A 22,339-nucleotide genomic window follows, 5' to 3' on the forward strand; every position below is an offset into this window, starting at 1 on the left:
GTCCGATCGGGGCCTGCAGTTCCTCGGCCTCTTCGTCCGGCCAGACCAGCACGGCTCCCACCCAGCCCCTGAAGACTCCGCCCTCCGCAAGTCCGTCCGTCCAAAGCCGGACAGCACACAGCGGCAGGGACGCGAGGTGCAGCGTAGCCACGCTTTCCCTTTCCGCCTCCTTAGCCCCCAGCCCGGATCAGGCACACGTCCAACCGGAAGGTGACGCCAGCCGTCTGTTGCCACCGTGGGATTCGCTGGCGCCGAGGCCTCGGCGGTCGCGCGCAGGAGGTCCCCTGGTGGCAGAGCCAGCGCCCTCCCCCAGCAGCCTGGCAGCCAGCGTCCAGCTTCTCTCCTCCATCGGAGAAAGTCGGGCTTCCGCCATTGGTGCGTGGCACGGTGTCGAGCGCGGACACCAGGTGATAATGCGGCCGCCTCTCGCATTTCCCGCTCCAGGAGCTTCACGTGCGAAGGGGGCGGCCGCCGGCAGCCACGCGGCGGCAGCGTGTTCGAGCGCCCCTCGGACGTAACCGATTGGTCACCGTACTGAGGGCACCCTCGCCCAGGCCTCAGCTATTCAACCAGGTTGACGGCGCCGTAGCCGTCAGAAGCTGATGATCACTCGAGCCACGCCACAGAGCTCACGCCTCAAAGGGGTTGGCTCTCCGGTCCTCGGCATTGGCGTAGCCAGAGCAGGTAAGATGCCGGCCTCAGTCATAACCGGAAAACCTGTAAAAAAAAAAACGATGTGTGATTGGCAAATGGAAATATATTGTATGCACAGAGTTGATAAATATTGATACACACTGCCTTGTGACAGTAGATAGTTTAGTGAGATTGGCAGAGGAGGGACTTTTGTAAGAAAACAACAAACGATTGAGGCATTGGTTTTGTAGCTAGCTACCTACCCTTCTCATATGAATCTGGATGATTTGTATCATGAAGAAAAAAAAAACAGGCGTAGGATCGGGGGGCCGAGGGAGCCATGCCCCCCACTTTTCAGCCATTTTATAAAGTATGATCTTTATTTTTATTTAAATACAGAACTAAGCGCAGGAAATGGTTTGGCAAGGTGAGATGAGCACAAAACTGATAAAAATTTCTTCATAAGGGGTTCACACAAAGTGACATTGAAGTTCCCTGCCTCCCCCCCCCCCCCCCCACTTAACATGAGGTTCCTAAGCCCATGGAAAAAACATTGCATGATGTGCATCAAGTCAACACTTTTAACCCTTGCACTTACAGCGAGTAGGTTGATACCTAGGCTGTGTTGGTTGTAGGTTGTAGGGTTTAGTTTGGTAGGATGTAGGTATGCTGAAAGGTTGAAAGTTGGGTATTTGTTAAGAAGATGATGAACCCAAAAATGGTCATACTGTTTGTTAAACAGTTTTGGGACAAATTTTGGGACACTGCTAGCATTATATTTCAGCTTGGGTGTCGGAGGGGAATATTCGTCACTAGAAAGAGGGCTGAGAGTGGAAAAATGCCAGTCAGAAAGGCACAAAAAAGAGAGCGGAAAACAGGGATCAACCATGTATTTCTGAATGTTGAAGGATGTGGGAGTTGCTTTAAAAGATAATTGAATCGAAAATGGAGGGAGGTAAAAGGTACCCACAGATGCACTTTATTTGTAAAATAGGGAGTGAAAAATTGTTCTGGAAAGTTGGTGGTGGGAGCGGAAAATTATTTTGATTTTGATTTGGATGTCATTTCCCACTCTCACCCAAACTGGCAAATTTTGGGACACTGCTAGCATGTCTTGTTATTTCAGGTTATGTTAGGTCATATGTAGGTGAGTTTTGAACTGAAGCTTTTAGACATTTATACGGGCTTCATCTGAGATTAATATTAAGCTAGGGGTCAGGGTACCCACCTTCCTGTCAGGTCAAGATGCTTCACACGGCATCCTGCTATCTGTGACGGCTCAGGAACCAGCTCAGGCAATTAAAATGAAAATCAACAGCCGTGCGTGCATTACACCACTCCGAATGAAAATCTGAAAACAAATAATTACTATTAGCGACGATAATCCCGATCCGGCAATCCATACGAAGCATACTTTGCTCCCTTTGATTTGCCTTTGATGTTGATGTTCCTAAAAGAAATGCCTAGAATGATTTGTAAGCGAACGTGTTCTTACGCAGCTGTGACATAAGCTGCGCATGCGAAAAACACCCGCTAGACCAATTGAAGGCGAATAAACCTGTTGATGAGGAAATACTGGTCTCCCATTGGTCTGTGAATAGAATCTGCAGGAAACGCAGCTCACACTACAGTAAAATTTTGCAGGAAATTCTGCAGAAGATAAGAAAAATGCAATTTAAACATATTTAGCCAATAAGTCCGGCCAATCTGTTGATTGATTTAGGTAGATATTGAGCGTATTTAGTCATTTTGAGAAAATTGCGGTCCGACTCTCTTTATTTTTAAAGCAATGACGCATAAAAGAATTATTGAGAAATCGACAAAAATATTTTTATGGAAGAAAAAGTGGGACTAGCGTTGTCTTAAAAATCAAAATTAATTCACTGATCGAAACCTCGCCTTCAAAAGTATTTATCAGTGCATTTTCGCATCAAATCTCTCTAAATAATGAACAAGCTTGGGCAAAAACAGCAAGATTGCTTACTTTGTCTATTCACACATTTTCAGACTTCGGGGCAATTTTAAAGTTGATGGCCAATGTTTTCAAAGTCAACATTTCCACAGCAAAAAATACTGCTATTTTTCTGCCAAATTCATTCATTTGTAGAGTCCGACTCTCTCTTATTTTCCCGCAGTGTCCGTAATGCTCTGAGAGAAACGACCGTGTGTAGGGTGAATGGGTCAAAAACGCCCCCCTTAAGCGCGAAACCTTCTGACACTCAACCCAACACAGATTACTTAAACCTTTGGGCACCATCATGTAGCTCATTCTTTTTACTACGTTTTGAGACCAAGAAAAGACACCTGCGTGTGGTATTTAACCCCCCAAAAAGATTTTCGCATACCCTTACAAAAGGGCGTTTTGCCCCATACCCTGGGTAATACGCCCACACCCATGTGCAAAGCGCCCCCACCCCATCCATCAACAGAAAATGATGAACATGGCAGAACTTGACGTCATTCTGACGTCATTTGTGGTCAACCTATCATAGCCTTTGGAATAAAATTTTGTTGCAATGTGCAAAATGGATGCCCAGAGGAGTCATCCAAAGTTTTGTGACGATATCTGCAGTCGTTTAGGATATATCAGCAAAAAAGGACAGGGAGAGGCCTTTTCGGCCCCGACCTACAGGGCGCTACCCTGCACTCTCACCACCGTGCAAAACGCCCCCCTTTCAGAAACCTGGGGGCGTCTTCACTGGCGGATCCAGACTTGCGTTTTGGGGGGGGCCAACTCGTGCAAGGAGCCAAACCTAGGGTACCCCCAAATCCTGTTTTCTCATCGGATTTAGGCCACTTATTTTTCGTCACAGCCCTGAAACGGTAATTTTTTAAACTAAAAAAAAAAAAATAGAGAGAGAAATGGTAGCCCACTCAACCCGTGCCTTAATATTACTTTGAAAACACTTCAAATTGCTTTTGTCGACCACCGCTCCGGGTCGGTGCTTGGCGCAGCCTTCGCGGGCTGGGAGGTGTCGGTTGAACCTCTCTGCCGTTCGGCCCCTGATCAAGCTAGAGCTCGCGGAAAAAACGAGTGTGTTGCCTGTGAGTGACGAGAGGAAGCCGATGATACCCGATTTTAAGGTCCTTGGTCATTGGTTGACCTTCCAGGACGGTGTTTCACGGTCGCGCTGCCAGCCGCTGCCAGCGCATTCCGCGAGCTAAGGTCAACCTTCGGTAGTGTTGTAGGTATAGGCTAGTTGATGTCTCCATGGAAACCAAAAGTGCCAACAGCGCTGGCAGCGTGCCGTGAAACACCGCCCAGGTCAGGTCACAGACCCAAAAGACGGGAAAATCAGGGCCTGTCAGAACCTCCTAAAGTAAGGCTGTAATAGATTTTTTGTATCACGAATTTCATGTTAGTTTGGATCATAGATGATGTCTTCATGCCTTTAGGCCATGTCGGGGCAGGCCAGGTCAGGTCAACCAGGTCAACCAGTACTTATGGGCGTCCGTGTAGCAGGTGTCCGACTACCACTGGCAGCTACGTAACATGATACGAAGGCATCAAAACTACTTCGTAAATTTTCAAATGGTTGCTAAATGCTAAATTCAAAATCAGCTAAACGAAACTATCCTAGAAACATGTTAAACTCGGAAAAGTGCACCGAGGTCATCAAAGGTCAATGACCTGACTTGACCCTAAGGTGACATTGACACCTACCACAATGGTTGGGACCAACATCATTTCACATGTTTGAGCGTTTTAAACCACGAAAAGACTGTAAACGAGCGGATAATGTGAGCCGACATACGCGGAATCGCGATTCCGGCCAAACATGGCCTCAAACATGGCCAAACATATGGTGCGTTCGGAGAGGCACATTCCACGTGGAATCCGTGGAATACTCCATGCGCGCGGAACATTCCCGGAGATTGGCCGTTCAGAGAGATACGCCTCCGAACGCGGCACGGGGAATATTCCAGGGGACGGTGAATATTCCATGCTCTCCGAACGCACGGATAGTCTCGAGAAATAGGCCACAGGTCAAAGGTCACTTGGGTCAGGGTCATGAAATTTTCAGACTTTGTCAACATGAGGGTGCTAAAGTTTCGTCGCGATCGGATTCATGATAACTTACACGATAACTTCACGCGTCGATCGAGAGGTAAAGTATGCAATAAGAACTTCTTGGGTGAAGACGAGACCAACACTCAAGCTCACATATTTTTAATGATACGGTAGTTTCTACCTACTACGCTACACTGAAAACACTTTGGAAGAACGTTGAGAACGTACAGGGGTATTTAGACCCCTGTGGGGTAAAATGTTATGCCACCGTTTTTCAGAACCCCCATGGTTCTTCACGTAGACGGCTTTGCATTCTCATGAAAAGAATCCACACGATTCTTCCAAAGACTCTTATGAGGTTTAGGGTTTATAATAAGAGCGTTCCTAGCACCTAGATAAGAACCCCATAGGGTCTGTGAAGAAGTCCCTGAGGTTTATAGGGAAACCACCCTGTGTTCTGAATATCGGTTGTAGAACCCTTTCAGTTCTATTGCAATACCGCAAAATCCCCGTTCATTCGTCCATTGAACATCCCATGCATGGCTATCGACCTGCGCCGTCACATCTGCTGCGCAAACACAGTATTTGATACGCCTTAAAATGTATTACCTTCCTCTTTACTCTGAGCAATCAGCCTGCAAGTCTCCAGTCAGGAACAACCAGCCCGCAACCAGCCCATGCGATCAGCCCGCAACCAGCCCGCATTCAGCCTGCGATCAGCCCGCAATCAGCCTGCAAGAACGTTTTCCCCTCGGCTGTGTCACTTGCCTTACACATCCAAGCCAAAGAACTCCAGAGCCTTTCGGGCATGTTTAATTATTCAGGTTGATTCCTTCACGCTCAGGGCTGCTTTCTACGGTACAAATATGAACACATTTTTAGCTTTAGCAAGTGGATGTTTTCCCAAACACAGTATGCGCTATCGCCCATGTCAGCAGCCGGGTGGCGATATCGCATTCTCCCAAATCACATACAGTTTCTCCTTCCACCACCAGCTTCAAGCCAGCGTTTTCGACGATGTCGACGTCTCCACGCGCCAGGACGCTCTCCTCAGACTCCATGGGGCCTCAATCAGAGCGGAGATGGCCTCGTCCCCTAGAATGAAGAGTCGGGCAGATGCGTTATTCAACAGGCAGGGAGTAAAGAAACTTAGATTGACTTCAGACACCATGAGCCTACTCCAAAAATAAAATAATGCTGTCAATGCACTTAACATATAAAGTGTAGCTAGATAAAATATTGTAGGTACTAATCAGCAAGAATTCATGTGTTCATCAAAATCAGCCAAATTTATATCTAAATCAGTTGATCCCAAAATGGCAAGCTGATTCTATTCCTGATTTATCTTCATTTGGAAGATTTGTCTAAATACCACATGCATGATTTAAGCTATGGGGCAATTATACAACATATAAATACTTACTGCATTGATTGGTCTTGCATGTGAATTTTCTTCATCCAATGCATTCATCCATGCATTTCAAGAGCGTTGTGATATTGCTATCATTGTCAATCACAAGTAATATAAATAATACACAACACTTGACAAGCCAAAAATTAACCTTATTTCAGTTCTTCAATATTCGATTACTTGCCATTCACCCAATCTTGCACCAGCCGCTCGTCACTGCACAAAGCGTGATCCAACGCGATCGAAAAATGGCGATCGCTTCCGGTGGACGCTAGAACGTGGTAACGCGGGCGTGGTCTTGATGAAAGCCATTACACTGTTTAAACCACAACCCCTTCTTCTTAAACCCGATGCTAGTCCGTGCAAAACCTTCAAAGGGTTTATCTTTCGCGCGCTTTGTGTGACGTAATATCACGTGACTAGGGAGAACGAAGAAGAACCGGTGTTGGTCGAGTTGAAGCCCCCTGGGGCCGCTAAGACTGCACGCGAAGAAGCAGCACGGGTCTTCGGTCTATGTACATACAACACTGTGTGTGTTCTTCATGAACCAGACGTTCTGCTTCGCCTCTAAGCCAGTTTACCCTAATACCGAAAAAACCTAAGTGTGGAATATTTTAAGATGCTTTTGCATTACGTTCTTTCAACTTGTTTTCAGTGTACTTTCTCACATTCATATTTCTTAAGTGTTTTTGGGGGCCAAAATACATGTTGCCCCCTTTCAGGCTTGGGGGCATGACCCCGTGGCCCCCCTGGATCCGCTAGGCCGAAACTAACTATGGCCGTTTTCAAACGGTCTGATATTTCAGGTCATGGTTTGCAAACGGCCGGTGTTTTCAGGCTGTTTCATATGCCCTGACTGGGCCAGGCCGTTTGCAAACGGACAATTTTCATACGGCCTGTAACATATATTCATATTTCACCATCTGTCGCAGCATCAAATGCTGATGTGGTGCACTCAAAAGCCGGAATTGGTCCTTGGATGCCGTAAGGACCCTTTTAAGAAATAAGTGACCCGACTGACCCCTTAGAGATTGGCCTGAGCTCTGACCGAAATAAGTCTTTTACCGTTTCACGGGAAGGGACAAAAAGGTCCCTGATATGCTTCTTGTACAATTACCAAACAAAACAAGCTTTTCAACGCCAACTCAGTGAGCGTTCCTAAAAAAAATTATTGCGCATATTCCGTGAATGAAAAATTGCCGGGTCATGTCAGGTCAGGCTGCCAGAGCAAGTTTGTTAACTTGACAGTTCAATCGATAGGTATGCAATAAGACCTTCTCGGGTGACGACGAGACATGACGACACTTTATGAAGGGAGCTAGTAAACCCGGTAGTTTCTCCATAGGCGCGGGAACCGGGGCAGTGGGGACAGCTTGCCCATCCCCCAACTATGGGGCCGTGGGGGCGGTGCCCCCACAACTTTCAGACGGAATACCCCATTTTTTGCAAATGTTTTCTTTTTTTGTTGAAAAAAGCCAAGGGATGAAAAATAAGTGGCCCAAAACCGGTGAGAAAACTAGATTCGGGGGGACCCTAGGTTGATCTCTGTTATGGTGTGCCCCCCCCCCCCAGTCTGAAAGTAGTTCCCGCACCCCTGAGTTTCTCTACGCTATTGAATCACGCCGGTGATTCTAACTTTTAGGTATCTACTACGCAGTACGCAACCTTCTCACATTAATTTTTCTTCAAGCGTTTTGAGAGGGGGGCCAAAAGATATGTTTGCCCCCCTTTCAGGCTTTTGGGGGGCCATGGCCCCGGTGGCCCCCTCCCTGAATCCACCAGTGGGGGGCGGTGCCACCACAACTTTCAGACGGAATACCGCCCTTTTTGCAAATGTTTTCTTTTTTGTTGAAAAAGCCAAGAGATGAAAAATAAGTGGCCTAAAACCGGTGAAAAACTAGATTTGGGGGGACCCTAGGTTGATCTCTATTATGGTGTGCCCCCCCCCCCCAGTCTGAAAGTAGTTCCCGCACCCCTGACTTTCTCTACGCTATTGAATCACGCTGCTGATTCTAGTAGGTATCTACTACGCAACCATCTCACATTAATTTTTCTTCAAGCGTTTTGGGGGGGGCCAAAAGATATGTTGGCCCCCCCTTTCAGGCTTTTGGGGGGGGGCATGGCCCCGGTGGCCCCCCCCTGGATCCGCCAGTGGGCGTCTTGCCCCATGCATCGAGTAGGCGTCTTGCCCCATCCACTCCATTTCCGGTCAACAAAATATTGACAAAAAACGCGCTACTAACGCCGCAGCATAATACATTCAACAGAAAGACAATAAAACGCAGTTTTGAGTGATGTGCACAATAGCAAGTTTTGTGATGTAAAGAGGGCATCAAAATATTAGGAATCTTCTGTAAAAACAACAAAAACCACACCCAAAACCAACATCAGCACCTACCCACGCTGCTCCTCAAGACGCAGAACCGGAAATAGAGACCTACGTAAACAAGCAGCTGGCTGTTCTGACAGACAGGATAAAACACCTATCCGTCGATAAGAAATACGATTTTTTTTTAGGGGAGGCGTTTAACCCAGGGGTGCGTTTTCCCCACAGTTACCCTATCTAAGGCGTTTGGTTTACTTCAAGACTTCATAATTTTGACTTGCATTTTCTGCCGTGTGAAAGACCAGAGGCAGTCAGCTAATTTATGACAGAATGTGCTTCAAAAATGACTGGTGAATTATATCTTTTGTCAGTGTCTGACAAATATTCATATTTTAAATCACGCTCTTCAGCTGTCAAGTGAGTTCCAAATGGCCTAAATTGTCAGCTGCTTAGAACCCTAGGTCAGCTCAAGGTCACAGACGTCAGCTGAAGAAAGTGGTGACCATTGGCCCTGTGTTGAGCGGACAAACCGGTGTTACCTAGTATTCTATGTACCGTGCGCCTAATGCTAGTGCTGAAACACTCCAGCTCCATACATCAGCCAGGAGGATACAGGTATAGCATTCGGCTAACATATATGAGCCGTAAGCATGCATATCGGGCTAACATAACTCCCGGTTAATGACAGCCATCCTGTTCTGACCGATGCATCCGCGAGGTTTACGTGAGCACGATCGAAAGATGTTTCGATTATATAGGTGCCGCCGGCCCCTCCCATCCACACCATTCCTCTCTGACGGAAGCAGCCCGGGTGGATCGCCACGAGACCAGCCCGTGGCGGTGATAAGGCAGAATATAATCAGCCGTGACCCGTGATTAGCCTCAGGTGACGTCACCGATTAACCCGCGGTGACGTCACACAGCGCTAACGAGCCGCCGCGTCACGATGCGGGGCTGTGGAGCAGGGATTGGCTACTGAGCCCCCTACCCCCTCCCCCGGCCCCCACTGACACGTGTCAGCGCCCCCGCAGAGTCTAATCTAGGGGCTGTATCGGACAGATAGAGATAGCTGCACTGAGGGCCGGCCAGGCGGATTTGCATATATATCTTGTCAGGAGTCCGTGACTGCGCGGAGAATGCGGCCACAGTCGATTGCCGGACTCGTTGTGCATGATTTAGTGGCCTCGGTTTGAGCTGTATCTTTGACGTTCTGGATCTGTCGATACGACAGGAGTTCGTGATGAATGGCCTGTGCTGAAAACTTAAAATAAGGAATGTAAGGCTGTGCTATAGCTGCTTCAGCACGTATTTCCATATGGTTCATGGAAATTTTGGTCCCTCAAATGTCAAGCGGCACCGGTCAAATGTCGACGGTCTCTCTATAGCCTTGCTGCATTTGGCGGGTAGCAGTCGCCAGCTGGTATGTGATTTCATTCTGTTGATTTATTTTGGTAACGAATAAGGGGTTTAAACGGTGCCTTTATGCCAGCAGTTACGTGATATCTATACACAAGTACGCCTCTAATTATAAACATCTGTCTGGTGCACGTGTAATCATCGGGTATGCGAATGACAAATATCTTGGCAAATGACAGGCTGGACGGGCCAAATGATAAACACTTCAATCAATTATTTGGCGTAATTAATGTGCTGTTATAGATAAAATCAGATTTATAGCTGATGAGAATTAACACGTTTGTAGTCCAAGTAAGGGAACTTTGCACGACAGGCAACTGAACTCCTTTATAAAAGAGCCGCGCTTCTTTGAGAACTTTATTTAAACTGACATAATTTATAACTTTTTATCAATTATACATTGAGCACACACATGCGACGTTGTCGCAATCCTAATGCTAATTTTCAAAGGATCTACATCTGAGTCAGAATGAAAAATAAAAGACCTGAAACAACACCCAAATTGACCAACAAAAAAGATTAGTGATGTCAATTACGGAAAATCGGAATACCGATACCAAACTAAATACCAACCAAAACCATGGGGAAATACCGAGACCAAACCAACTTGGAAACATGAGGGAAATACCAACTTTTTACCAATTTGTCAGCCTCTTATACACTAGTGAGGGTTCATGATACCAATAAAATACCAAACACACTAGGATTTAAATACCAAATACCAAGTTGGTATCGGTTTAATATCGGTATACCAAAAAGTTGGTATCCGACTGACATCTCTAGAAAAGATGTCATAGCTTAATGGCTCTTTTGACTTTCTATACAACCAATGGTATGTATCCATACATAGATAACATGAATTCATGTTATCTATGATCCATAGTATGACACTTACCAAGAATATACATACTTATGCAGCAGTGTCGTCTCACAGCTTCATCGCTAATATCGCGTTGGCCACAAAGTTGACCACCGGTGCACAATCCTACGGACCAAGTCCCACGCATTATGACATTACAGACATTACCAAACCACCGGCCATTTCCAATGGTGTATAATTATGTTGACTTCAAGCTGCCGACTTCATTAATCAGAACAATGACAACTGTGTCCTGACCAGTCATCAGTGCGTGCCGCTGTACTTACAGACGCGTGCGTATCATGGACGGAGAGAAACGGATGATCTACGAGTACAGCAGCGTGACACACGGGGATTAACCCAGAAGTAACGCGACAGGGCCTCAGCCGTAACGGTTTCGACGCATGACGACCAGCCTGCTGCTCATTCCAAGCTAGCTTCCGTGGCGTGGTTACTGCCCACCGAACTAGAAACGAAGTGAGGGCTGCCTGTGATGAATATTATCTCCAGACACGAAACCTGTTCAGCACCACGTCTTTATCACTCATTCTTCCCAGAAGCCATTCCATTACAGACATAGATTTCACCGCTTCCAGTCAGCCCTCTGCCTGCTGCTGGTCGGGCAGCCCCGGAGAGTGGCCGTGATATCAGTGAGAGGGCCGGTGGGCTGCTGATATTTATTGACGTCGCCATCAGCAGGGCCCCCTGCCGGCGCCGCTGACGGGCCGCTGCTGGGCACGGTCACGGGACGGACGGGACCACACGGGGCCCGGCCGATCGGCCACAGCAGCTCGTCAGGCTCATTAGCAGCGACCGGTGTTCGAAATGGACCGACAGACCGTGGCTCTGGTCCCTCGGCCTTGGTATCGGTCGACTGGTGACCCAGGTCCTGGAACCGATGGTTTGTTATCCACTGGTCCTGGTGAGCTCGTGGTAGCACCAGTCGTTGGTCCTGGTCCGGGATCCCTCCAGCCAACGGTTTTGGTATGCATGGCTCCACCAAACCTCCACACCCAGCCATTTGGGGCAGTTTCCATGGAGTGAAGGGGGTAATGACTGAAGCTGTTAAGGAAGCTCAGAGATAGCGGTTAATGCTGGCACCATCGGGTGGATCCGGTAACATAAAGTCACGTCAAACTATAGAAACCCTACTAGAATCAAGTCCATTTGAACTCATGCTTCTCTGCAGATGCGCTGAAAGGAGCACAAATGTAATAAATGACGCGCCATACTTGTGAGTCATAATCAATCGCCTCTTGCGCCGTCAGGTATTTCTGGTCAATTTGTCACTGTCATCCAACTGTTATCGGTTTGTGAACCGATATTTCAATCCTCCTGCTCACTGTAGACTATAGACTATGGTTGAACATGGACGAAGGCCGAGCATAGCATGTCAATGGGAAGCGTTAGGCACATAACCACAGCTGTCACTCATCTGTTTTTGGTCATAAGCTCGAAATTGTACAATTTATGATTTACATTGTACATATTAACACCTGTATTACCTACCCGGTCCTGTATCCGTCCCCTGCAAAGATCCGTGTCGGTGAGATCAGATGACTGTGCCGGCCAGGCGGCCCTCTTTCAGTCGGTTCGTGGGCATTCCTTCGTGAGTCTGTCACTTCGTGACATCCTACTCACCCGAGCTCACGGTGACTCGACAAATATGACCTGTAGCTCTGATTGTAATGCGAGGACCGTGATGGAGCCCAAAGAGACCAATCATTTCTGCCTGCTTCGTGCATTGGTGGAACACTTGGCGTTGTGGGTTTCGCTTTGAGTGAGCTGGAACATGGCATACTCGTATAACGCACATTGCCTTGTTTAAAACACCCATGCACTTATGGACATACCGCGCTTATTTATTAATATGAGTCTTTTGAGAGGATTTTTCGACATATCCAGAGTCCATGGAGCCATACAAAATGAAATATCACCATTCATCTCTACCAGTCGCATACCGGTAAAGTGACTGATCCGTCACCCTCGAGCAGTGCCACTGTATGTGACAGTTTGGCAGTTCCGTGATAGCCGTACGGCCGTGGGACAGTTCCGTGATAGCCGTACGGCCGTGGGACAGTTCCGTGACAGCCGTACGTCCGTGGGACAGTTCCGTGACAGCCGTACGTCCGTGGGACAGATTCGTGACAGCCGTACGTCCGTGGGATAGATCCGTGACAGCTATGATGCGGTCCGTGGGACAGTTCCGTGACAGCTATGTTGCGGTCCGTGGCCGAACCGTTCGCACACAATGTCCCGTGGCGGAGACCAGTCACGATTGTCAGTCACGGCTCGGAACTTCAGACTGACTGAGACAATACAGCTCCAGCGCTGGCTAAATAGAGCTGTTCTCACGCCGACTACCGCGGTTGTATTGAGTGGTGATTCCACAAGGCGACGATTGGAGAGAGAGAGAGAGAGAGAGAGAGAGAGAGAGAGAGAGAGAGAGAGAGAGAGAGAGAGAGAGAGAGAGAGAGAGAGAGAGAGAGAGAGAGAGAGAGAGAGAGAAAGAGGGGGAGAGGGGCTCAAAAGCAGTGAGCAGTGAACTGTGATGAACAGAGAAGGAGATATCAGCTGTAGAGAAGGCTGTATGTTTCAATAGGGACTCCACCAGCAAGCTTCCTTCACTTCTCTCTCCCCTTCCCCACATTTCATGGCGGACAAGCATTCCTTCGCCCCACTGTTTCTGTGATAGCTGTCTCTGTCATCAAGTGGCCGCCTGGATACAGTCACAGCACCGCACACAACCAGCGTCCTAAAACACAGAACGAAAACCGGATCGGACGTCGGTCGCATGTGCGGGTTTTTGTTGGGACGCGCGTGCCGCACTGAGACGTGGCCGGTGACCGCGGGACAGACAGACGACACCGGTCACAGGTCACCGTCCACCAGACCGGCCGAGTGCACAGCCAACCGTGCACTGAACGCAGGCACGCGCAGCGCGCAGCGGCGTGCTGCGCGGAGTGCATGATGTGCATAAGATAGGTATATGTGTAAAATATAAATGGATTAAATCTTTGGAATTCAGTTCAAGCTTTCCAAAATGAGTCAACTAGAAATATTATCGCCACAAATGAGTGAAGTTGTACACGTAATGCCAATCATTTACGCAAGATATTTAACCAAGTGACAAAATGCAACCATCTACACAGCGTCATGCACTCTGTACAGCTGGCTGCACATGTGCAATGTGCGCCTGAATCCATTCCGGAAACCAAAGCAACTGTTTAGCTGGAAACACTTCCACTGTGGGCGCTGGACGGAGGCGAGTGGCGGTGAGCGATTATTGCGCGGTTCTTGTGGGATACGCCCGTGTGAACGAAGGGTAATTGTGCGAATAATGTGAGACCGCGCCGCACAGCCTTGAGAAATGAGACGTACCACTTCAAACAGTGGACCGAGGCACCGCTGCTTCAATGGCACAGGCAGCATGCATATTGCATTGTATTGCATAATGAATTTACCATTTACCTACTGCACCGTGACATCGTCTTAAAATTGTATCGGCTTACCAAGTTATAACAAGAAGTTCACCGCTGGGATGCTGTTAGCATACGAGTAGTGCGTTGGCTGCCTTTCTCTGACAAACTTGTATCCTCAAAATACCAGTTTCATATTCCCCGGTGCTGATTAGCAGTCCATGAACAGCTGACACATCATTACGGGTAGACCTGCTCAGTATTCATTTAACCATCGTCGTTCGTCTTTCCCACAAGCAGCCGAATAATGACGTTGGCCCTGTAGCGGCACCAGGTGCAGCGGGCCATATGGGTCCGGGGTTTCAGTGAGTGGCACGGGTCAGACTTCACCGTGACACAAACAAGCAGTGCCTGACCCCGGCAATAGCCGGCCGGCACTCCAGACAATAACAGATGCCGGTACTATGTTTAAGGTTTGATCATCATATGACTAGGGTGATAACATTGTTCAGTCTTGCTGCTGTGGTACACTGGGCTGAGCTTGCTTTATCACGTCAGTGAGCTGACAATGAATAACGGGGCTGGAATGCACCGAAATAGTCTACTGAAACGGGAAGTGATACAGCTGGGTTCTTGTGTCCTTTACCGTTACCGAGGCCGTGTTTTGCTGGGCCCAGTTTCACCAAGCTCTGTTTGGGGTAGTTTCGGCGAAACTACCCCAAACCAGTTTCATCAAATGGGGTAGGTTCCGATTGGACACTTCCAAACTACCCCATGGGGCAGTTCTTATTTTACCCCAAATTTGCCATGCAAACAGATGCTCACGGTCCGTGAGCAACTGAACAAGCCAATCAATCAGCTGGCTGTCGTCGGTTCTACCCCAAATATCCGACCGAAATTACGGCAGACATTCGTGGGGTAATTTGTGAATATAATACCAATTGTGAGCAAGAATTGACAGTAAAACAATAATCAGAACATCATTTATTGAAGACCAATCACCTGTCAAGTTTGAGTATGCATTATTCATAACATACTTCAAGTTTCATCCAAGTATTTTACTGCATGTAGCCTGCGCCACCTATTCTTGTGATCTGCAAGACGAAAACAAGTATTATAGATGTCGCCCATAGCTGAACGCCGGGAATTTTACTTTTTTTAGCTATTAAAGGGTTTCCTTCAACAGTGACCTTGAATACCGGATGAGGAAGCCTTGAAATATAAACAATAAAAACGCACATTCTTCACGGTGGTTACATGCTGACGCTGTGCCTTGTTGAAATGATCATAATTCATAGTACTTCAACTTGTGTGATCTATTCGAATTATCATTTGAGGTACCTACTACCTACATATAATATGCCTTACGGTCAATGTGCAAATATCCAACAAATGTCATTGTCAAGACGCTAACAACTGAAATCAAGATAAAAATGCCGTACCTAAATCAGCAAGAGGATGTGTCGTGCATACCTAGGTAATTCTCATTAGAAATAAAAAGCATATGGTGCAAGTAATTCGTAATAAGCAGTTGTTAAAAATATCAGGCCAAGTGGATTCGATACTTTCCATATCTATTTTTCATTTTTGTCGCTGTTGTGCATATCTCAATAAAGTTGCGTTAAATGTGCCGTGCATCTGTACCGTATGTATTTTGTAATGCACATTAGAAATAAAAAGCATCTGGTGCAAAAGATTTGTAGTTAAAAGTCGTCAAAAATACCAAGCAATCGATACTAAAACATGCACTAATTTACTAAAATATTCTTATTATAAAACACTTGACAACTTATCTAATTCAACATCTAATGTAATCTAAAACATCTCATCTGAACATCTAATTTACTAAAACACTAATTAATTTTGAAACATTTGATACTATTCGATAATAAAACATGCCTTTTGTTCTGTATCCATCCATCATCCATCATATCCATCCATCAAGATTCGCGGTTGTGCATTGCATTCCTTTCTCAATAAAGTTGTGAATCTTGGAAACTGAGGTGCCATGGTGCCATCGTTACCAAGGTGATTGGTAGACAAATACAAGAAGCCAAATCAAATGTGTTCTTCATTTCACGCCGTCGTGAAATGAAATTCTCGACCAATCAAAACGTTCCGTTGTTTTGCTGATGCTGCTTGCTTAGCAAACATTCACAAGAGATGCCGAAACTACCCCATGGGGGTAGTTTGAGCTGGTGAAACTGGATTTTACCCCATGGGGCAGAATGAAAATCTACCCCATGCCGAAATTACCCCACTTGGTGAAACTGGGCCGAGAGGAAATACATACTGCAGTGTCTCCTGTCTAACAAAACAATGCAGTGCAGTGTCTCTACATGTGCTATCACCGGAAAAATGACATCGCATATATCAAATGTGGTCAGCAGTAATTAATGAACTCATTTTGAGACAGTTTATGACTTCACAATCACCTAACTTTTCGTCTCTTTTGGCGAACCACCAGCCTACCATCTTGTCCATCGAACCATCACCTCACCTGCCGGCCCGCGCCGCTGTGGGTACTCGGTCTCTGAGGTCATCTCGCCGCCGCTACTCCATCTCCGACACCGTGTGACCTGCCAGCCTCTAATGACCTCCCTGGCGGCCGGCCTCACACTGTATCGGAGCCCCATCTGCGCCCGGCGCCGTGCTGGACCGGGGCCGCTCCGTCATGTTCTGAGAGTTAGGCAGGAGAGCGCACTCCTCCATCACTGCCCCATGGCCGCGCCGATATGAGGTTTTCCGTCATGAATCGAAAGAACGGCGGTGAAACGATTTGGCGCTCATGTTCAGACATTTTGCTTGATTGTGTGCGCGAGGCTCGACTTCTGATTGCGTTAAAAGACAGTTTACCAAATATGGTGGATGTAATCTCCATAGTCAAGAGTCATTTTTTACACTTCTCCCATTTGCATACATGCTTCTGACATTGATATAACTTGTAGCGGAATTTCCTAAGCTAAGCAGCGAGACAGTGTATACGACAGCACGGCACCTCAGCTCTCAGCAGGGTCACTGTAGCTCGCTCTGGGTTCCGATCTCTTGGCGATAGTGAGGGGCCCGAGCGACGGGACGCGCCAGATACGTCTCTCAGCCGCCGGACCGGCGCGCCACAACTGTCACGCGGCGCTGATCGTGGCGGATGTGGCGCGGTAGTGAGCCGTTAGTGTCTCCGCCAGTGTCTGATCGGAAATGATGAGAACTGTCTTACACTTAGGTGTGTTAGGTGTGAAAAAATCATCGCCTTTCGGCAAAAACAAATAATGACCTTCAGTGACAATTATGTAAGCTTGTGTTCTATGCAGTCATCCAAGTTTATTAAAAAATGGTCGATCGAGTCGTTAAGCAACTGGACAAGTGTTCGCGTTTTTACAGAATCTCTTTCCGAGAATGAATGTCTTGAAAGGTATAACAAGAAGCAATCGTGACCCGCCTGATTGAAACCAAAAAAGTGCATCGACTAAAACATTGACTTCAACGAAGCGTTTTTACGTCCGGCTGATCGGATGCTGAGTGCCGTATGAAATTGATAAACCGATCCTACCAGAGACTGACGCGGCTAACAAATGCATGTTGAGTCGTACGCCATGGCGATTTGTGGAGAATGGTAAACAAATACTAGAGATCAGACGACAATATATCGTTCTAGGTGACAGTCAAGAATGCATGGCGACATGCTATTTAAGAAGATATTCAGATTGTTATTGACAGCCTCAAAAGACTGCTCGTATATTCATGATTCCTCCAATGAAATGAGAGTTGGCATACTCGTATGCAGAAACATTTCATGAGAGATTGTGCGTTGCTCTGGAGGTCAATGGTGCTACGATATCAGGGATATCGTCGCCAATGAAGCGTGCGGCAGCAATACCTATACTGTGCGAAGGAAACGGTCAGTTGACGAATGCACCTTAATCTTTCCTGATCCGTGTTTTCATATATGTACCTACACCGTATTTTTAGATACCTACAGGCTGGGCATATATAACGACTTACCTCCGATAGAGCGCCAAAAAATGCCGCTGCCAGATCTCAGACTGTTTGCATAGTGGTCTGATACCATGGTAAACAAAATGCATTAATTACGCCTGACGGTATGTGAACGCCACTGATAGCTGCGATACTCTCCTATAAAAATGTCACCGGTGTTTGCCGCATGGCGTTCAATGGCTTGTTGAGACTACCAAGCATGAGCAACCATATAGCAGATAAAAGTTATCTGGCCTTTCACATACCTTCGGAAAGGGATATGGTCGAAGTCTAAGTTGACCTTTTATTTAGTTCCAGCGAAAACTGTATAACAGCATCACAATTTGAGCCTGTGTTCTGCATTACCTGACAAGATCAGATAATCCGGAATCCACGCGACTGGCTGATCTGGGCGGGTATTCCCCTGCCCTGGTCTGAGAGCCCGTTTGGAATGACGATGTTCGTGCGACCCCCACCAAGCCGCGTGATTCTGGCCAATGAGAAACAATGGAGGGGTACGCGCCACGCGTGCAGTAACAGAATTATCGTCCTGCTCATGGTGGAATTTCAGGCCCGTACAGAAGAGAGAATCTGTGAACTTCCCTCGCAGCCGACATCCTTTATCTGGACATGTTTTTGCGCAGTTTGTTTTCGCCACAATCTGACCTAAAGTTATCTTCTAATTTCATCTTCTACATGGCATCCCAGATCCCGTTTATTGCCAGATTGCTTAGAACTTTAATTGAGTACCTACGCAGAATCGTTGTACTGATGTTTAACCTTAGCTCTCTTCATAGCTATGACCTGAATGTAGCCTCAGCATATTGGCTATTTGTCGGTAGCGCATACCTACACAGACTAAATTTCATTACGATCAAGTCGGTAGGTTATTAATATTGAAGGCTCACAAGCATGATTGAAGAACCCACGCTCAATTGCTCATCGTCATAGCCCATAGGTTATTGGATAGAAGCGTAACGAATCGATAGCCCGTCTAATGAGATTTTTAATGGCATGCGTTAACAGTCGTGCATAATTAGATCAACGATCAATGCTTTGACGTCCGGACTGTCAGAGAAATATGGTCTTGTCTCAGTACATGATGTGTCGAAGCATGATGAAAATATTACATGCTAAGCTATAGGTATTATAGAACGCGTATTTCTCTTATCTATTAGGCGTGCGCTTTTCAATGTCGGTCAACAGGATTCTCCGGGGTATGAAAATATAACAGGAAACTCCGGGGTGACATTTTCCGTCCGAACAGGGTGTCAATTCTCAAACGTAAAAGGGAAGCACTCTCATGAGTCAAAAATTATAAGTAAACTGAAAGAGCAGCCCTAACTGTTTGTTGAGACAACTTGGAGACATTGTTAAACGTGACAATTCCAGTATGACGTCCAACACCCTATGTTAAAACAGACCAAACATCCTCCTCGGTCGCGTGAAAAATGTCAACATTTACATGACACTTACGGACCAAGTTCTCCAAACACGAGAACACGGAATAGGACGATGGGACAGCTATAGAACTGCAGGTGTTAGGCGCGTGCCGTTATTGATTTGAAAATACATAGAAATGCCCTCCCGACCCTGCAGCCCCGGTAGCCGTCCGTGGAGTACTCACCGAGTTTGACACACTCGACGGCCAGTCCTCCTGCCACCGAGTAGAGCGCTATGATGCGACCCCACGTGACCTCCGATCGGAACAGATCCACGGCCACCGAGTTCACCACGGCGCGCACCGTCTTGTCCGACGTGATGGCCATGTTCACCTGTCTCGAGATGGCCGTGTACACAGACGGGTGCATACGCTCCAGCTCCACCCCGATCAGCACCATCTCTCTGAACACGTCACAGATCTCGGCGCCGCCGTGCAGACTGGCCAGCGAGCTCAGCCGCTGCAGGCCCAGCTTCCTGTGGAACACGCCGCTCCGCTTCAGACGCGCCCGCACGTACTGAGAGCCCAGGCTCTTGGACTGGTGCACGATCTCCTGGATGTTGTGGGTGCGCCAGCCGATTGTCGTGCTTAGTTTGCGAGCCACCACGTCACTGACATTGCTGAACTTGCGGGAGCGAGGGACTGCCACTCGGTCGCTGGAGGGAACGACGTGGCTCGACTTGCGCCGCGGGCGAACCTCCTGCGCGGATGAGTGGAAGGCGGCGGGGAAGCTGCTCTTGCGGCTGTGGCGTAGTAGCTGCCTCTGTGGAAAGCTGACCTCCAGTGAGGTGAATTTGTCCAGTTTCTCAAAGCTGTCTGTCTTGTCCAGCGGCGGCGCCGCCGTGCGGGACATGGCTGCGAACGCAACCACTGCACGCAGTTCAGCACCACTACCCTCTTCTCACTCACGCTCACAAAGCTCTCCCTCCCCCGCTCACACAGACGCACGCGCCGTGCTCCGTCTGCCCCGCTCGGCGGTCACCGATCGCTCTCGCTCCGCGCTGCCGCTACCGACCGCGGACCGGCGCCGACTAGCGCTGGACGCTCGTGGGTCGCTCGCGCCGCCGCCGCCGCCGCCGCCGCCGCCGTCGCCGCCCACTGCTGTCGCCGGCGGCGTCCAGTGCTCACTGCTGCACTGACCACTGTCCAGTGCCAGGGGCGGGCGGATGCTGCAGTGCACGCAGCTTTCTGGAATCCTGACCGACTGGTAGCCAACGCCCAGCGGTGCCTTGTCTTGCATTCTTATTCGTCCAATGTTGAAAATTGTTGCAAGTTGTTTCCTTTCCATCATTGGCTGGTAGATGAAAATATTAATGCATACCGCAATCAGCAATCATCAGCACCAGATAACTTTGTCACTTAAAGCACAATTGCCCAGTCTGTCTAATTCATGTGCAGAAGGAGGGGCTGGTGTCAAGTGAACGTGAACGTCGAAATGAACAAAACTCATTGCAGAATTATTTACTGAGGAGTGATCGTCCTGCTGAGGAGACGTCCGGCCAATTAATGCTGGGATGCTGACTACCTTCAGAAGTAGATACCTACACAAAATTATATTAAGTACGTCCCTCACTCCCACTCCCTGACAGTGCAGCTAAGACACTGGCATAGGCGGCGGAACGGGGGAGGGGGCACCGGGGCACCGTACCCACCCCCCTTTGATTTTGACATTTTAACATAAGCCCTATGGGCGTTGCATGGAAAGAATGGGACCAAAAGTCGGCAGTGCCCCCCCCCCCCCCTTAAATGAAGGTGTTCCGCCGCCACTGGACACTGGGCACTGGTGTCTCCTCCTTGCCGCTAAGACACACTCCTAGTGTTCATAAACTTTCGCAGTCTCTTCACGATCGGTTAGCTTTCATGTGGTCCGGTCTTTTGCGCTACTGACGATTCCAGAACTTGACACCAGCGACGAAGATGTTATAGAAAACTGCAGACTGAAAAGTGGCAGCAAAAAAATGACAAACCATACCACAAAATAATGCGATATCGAACACATCCGTGCAGTGTGCTCAGAAGGCAGGCCCGTTGAGTACAAAAGGAGTGTTTAACGTTGCGGTCTATTACTATATTATGTATTGCATAATGACTTTCGTGCAATGTAAACGATAAATGTCATGCATCGCTTATAGTAATGAAGATAAACTGAAAGATGGCATGTAGTCCGCTTACAGCACTCAGCAACTGTACACCTATGTATCAGTGCACACCTATTTGATGTTATCTAATGTTTAGTTAAACACTTATATTGACTAACATCTGCGATTATAGCACGCAATTTGGCAAAATACATCTTACCAAGTGCAATTTGACGGCCTCAGAAAAGGTGCAGAGGAGCTATCCATCATTGCCGGGGGTCATTTATCATCTCATGGCGCCCATCCTCTGCGCTGTTGCCGCCCCATCCCTGCGGACTAACAAACAGCAAGAGCGATACATTTGTCAGCCGAATATTATGCCTTGCAGTATCGCTCACATTCGCTGCACGGCGTTCGAAAAATACCGATAATCTCACGTGGATGGAAGAGGCATTAATAATACCTAAGTCTGTGTACACTTACGAGTATAGCATTTCGGTTTTACGTGCTTTTAGTTGGATTGTTTCGTGTCTAATGTTGCGACATTTACAGTCGCATTTATTTTGACTTTAGAGAGCTGAAGCTCTCGTGTCGTACAATGTTGGTGACGCGCACGAAAAATCATCTTCGGCGTTTTTCTACTGACATCTGGTTAATAATGCAAAACATTGAGAACGAGAACTGATGTGCAGACTACATGTATAGTAAATGATAAAGTAATATGTTCAATAATATTGAATGAAACTGATAAAGTACAATATGTATTATAGTA

The 22,339-nt window shown here is 47.5% G+C and overlaps 1 protein-coding gene across 1 annotated transcript in view; it reads right to left on the reverse strand.

Moving 5' to 3' along the window:
- Positions 1 to 20,499, reverse strand: part of LOC122384829 (bcl-2-related ovarian killer protein homolog B-like) — a 67,355-nt gene extending 46,856 nt beyond the window's left edge. The window contains exon 1 of the mRNA XM_043372603.1: positions 19,676 to 20,499. Within this exon, the coding sequence (XP_043228538.1) occupies positions 19,676 to 20,342 (667 nt within the window). The 5' untranslated portion in view covers positions 20,343 to 20,499. The remainder of the gene's footprint in view (positions 1 to 19,675) is intronic.
- Positions 20,500 to 22,339: the final 1,840 nt, after the last annotated feature.

This window comes from Amphibalanus amphitrite, unplaced genomic scaffold (assembly GCF_019059575.1).
Source record: "Amphibalanus amphitrite isolate SeventyFive unplaced genomic scaffold, NRLGWU_Aamphi_draft 000200F_arrow, whole genome shotgun sequence".
NCBI classification, from domain to species: Eukaryota; Metazoa; Arthropoda; class Thecostraca; order Balanomorpha; family Balanidae; genus Amphibalanus; species Amphibalanus amphitrite.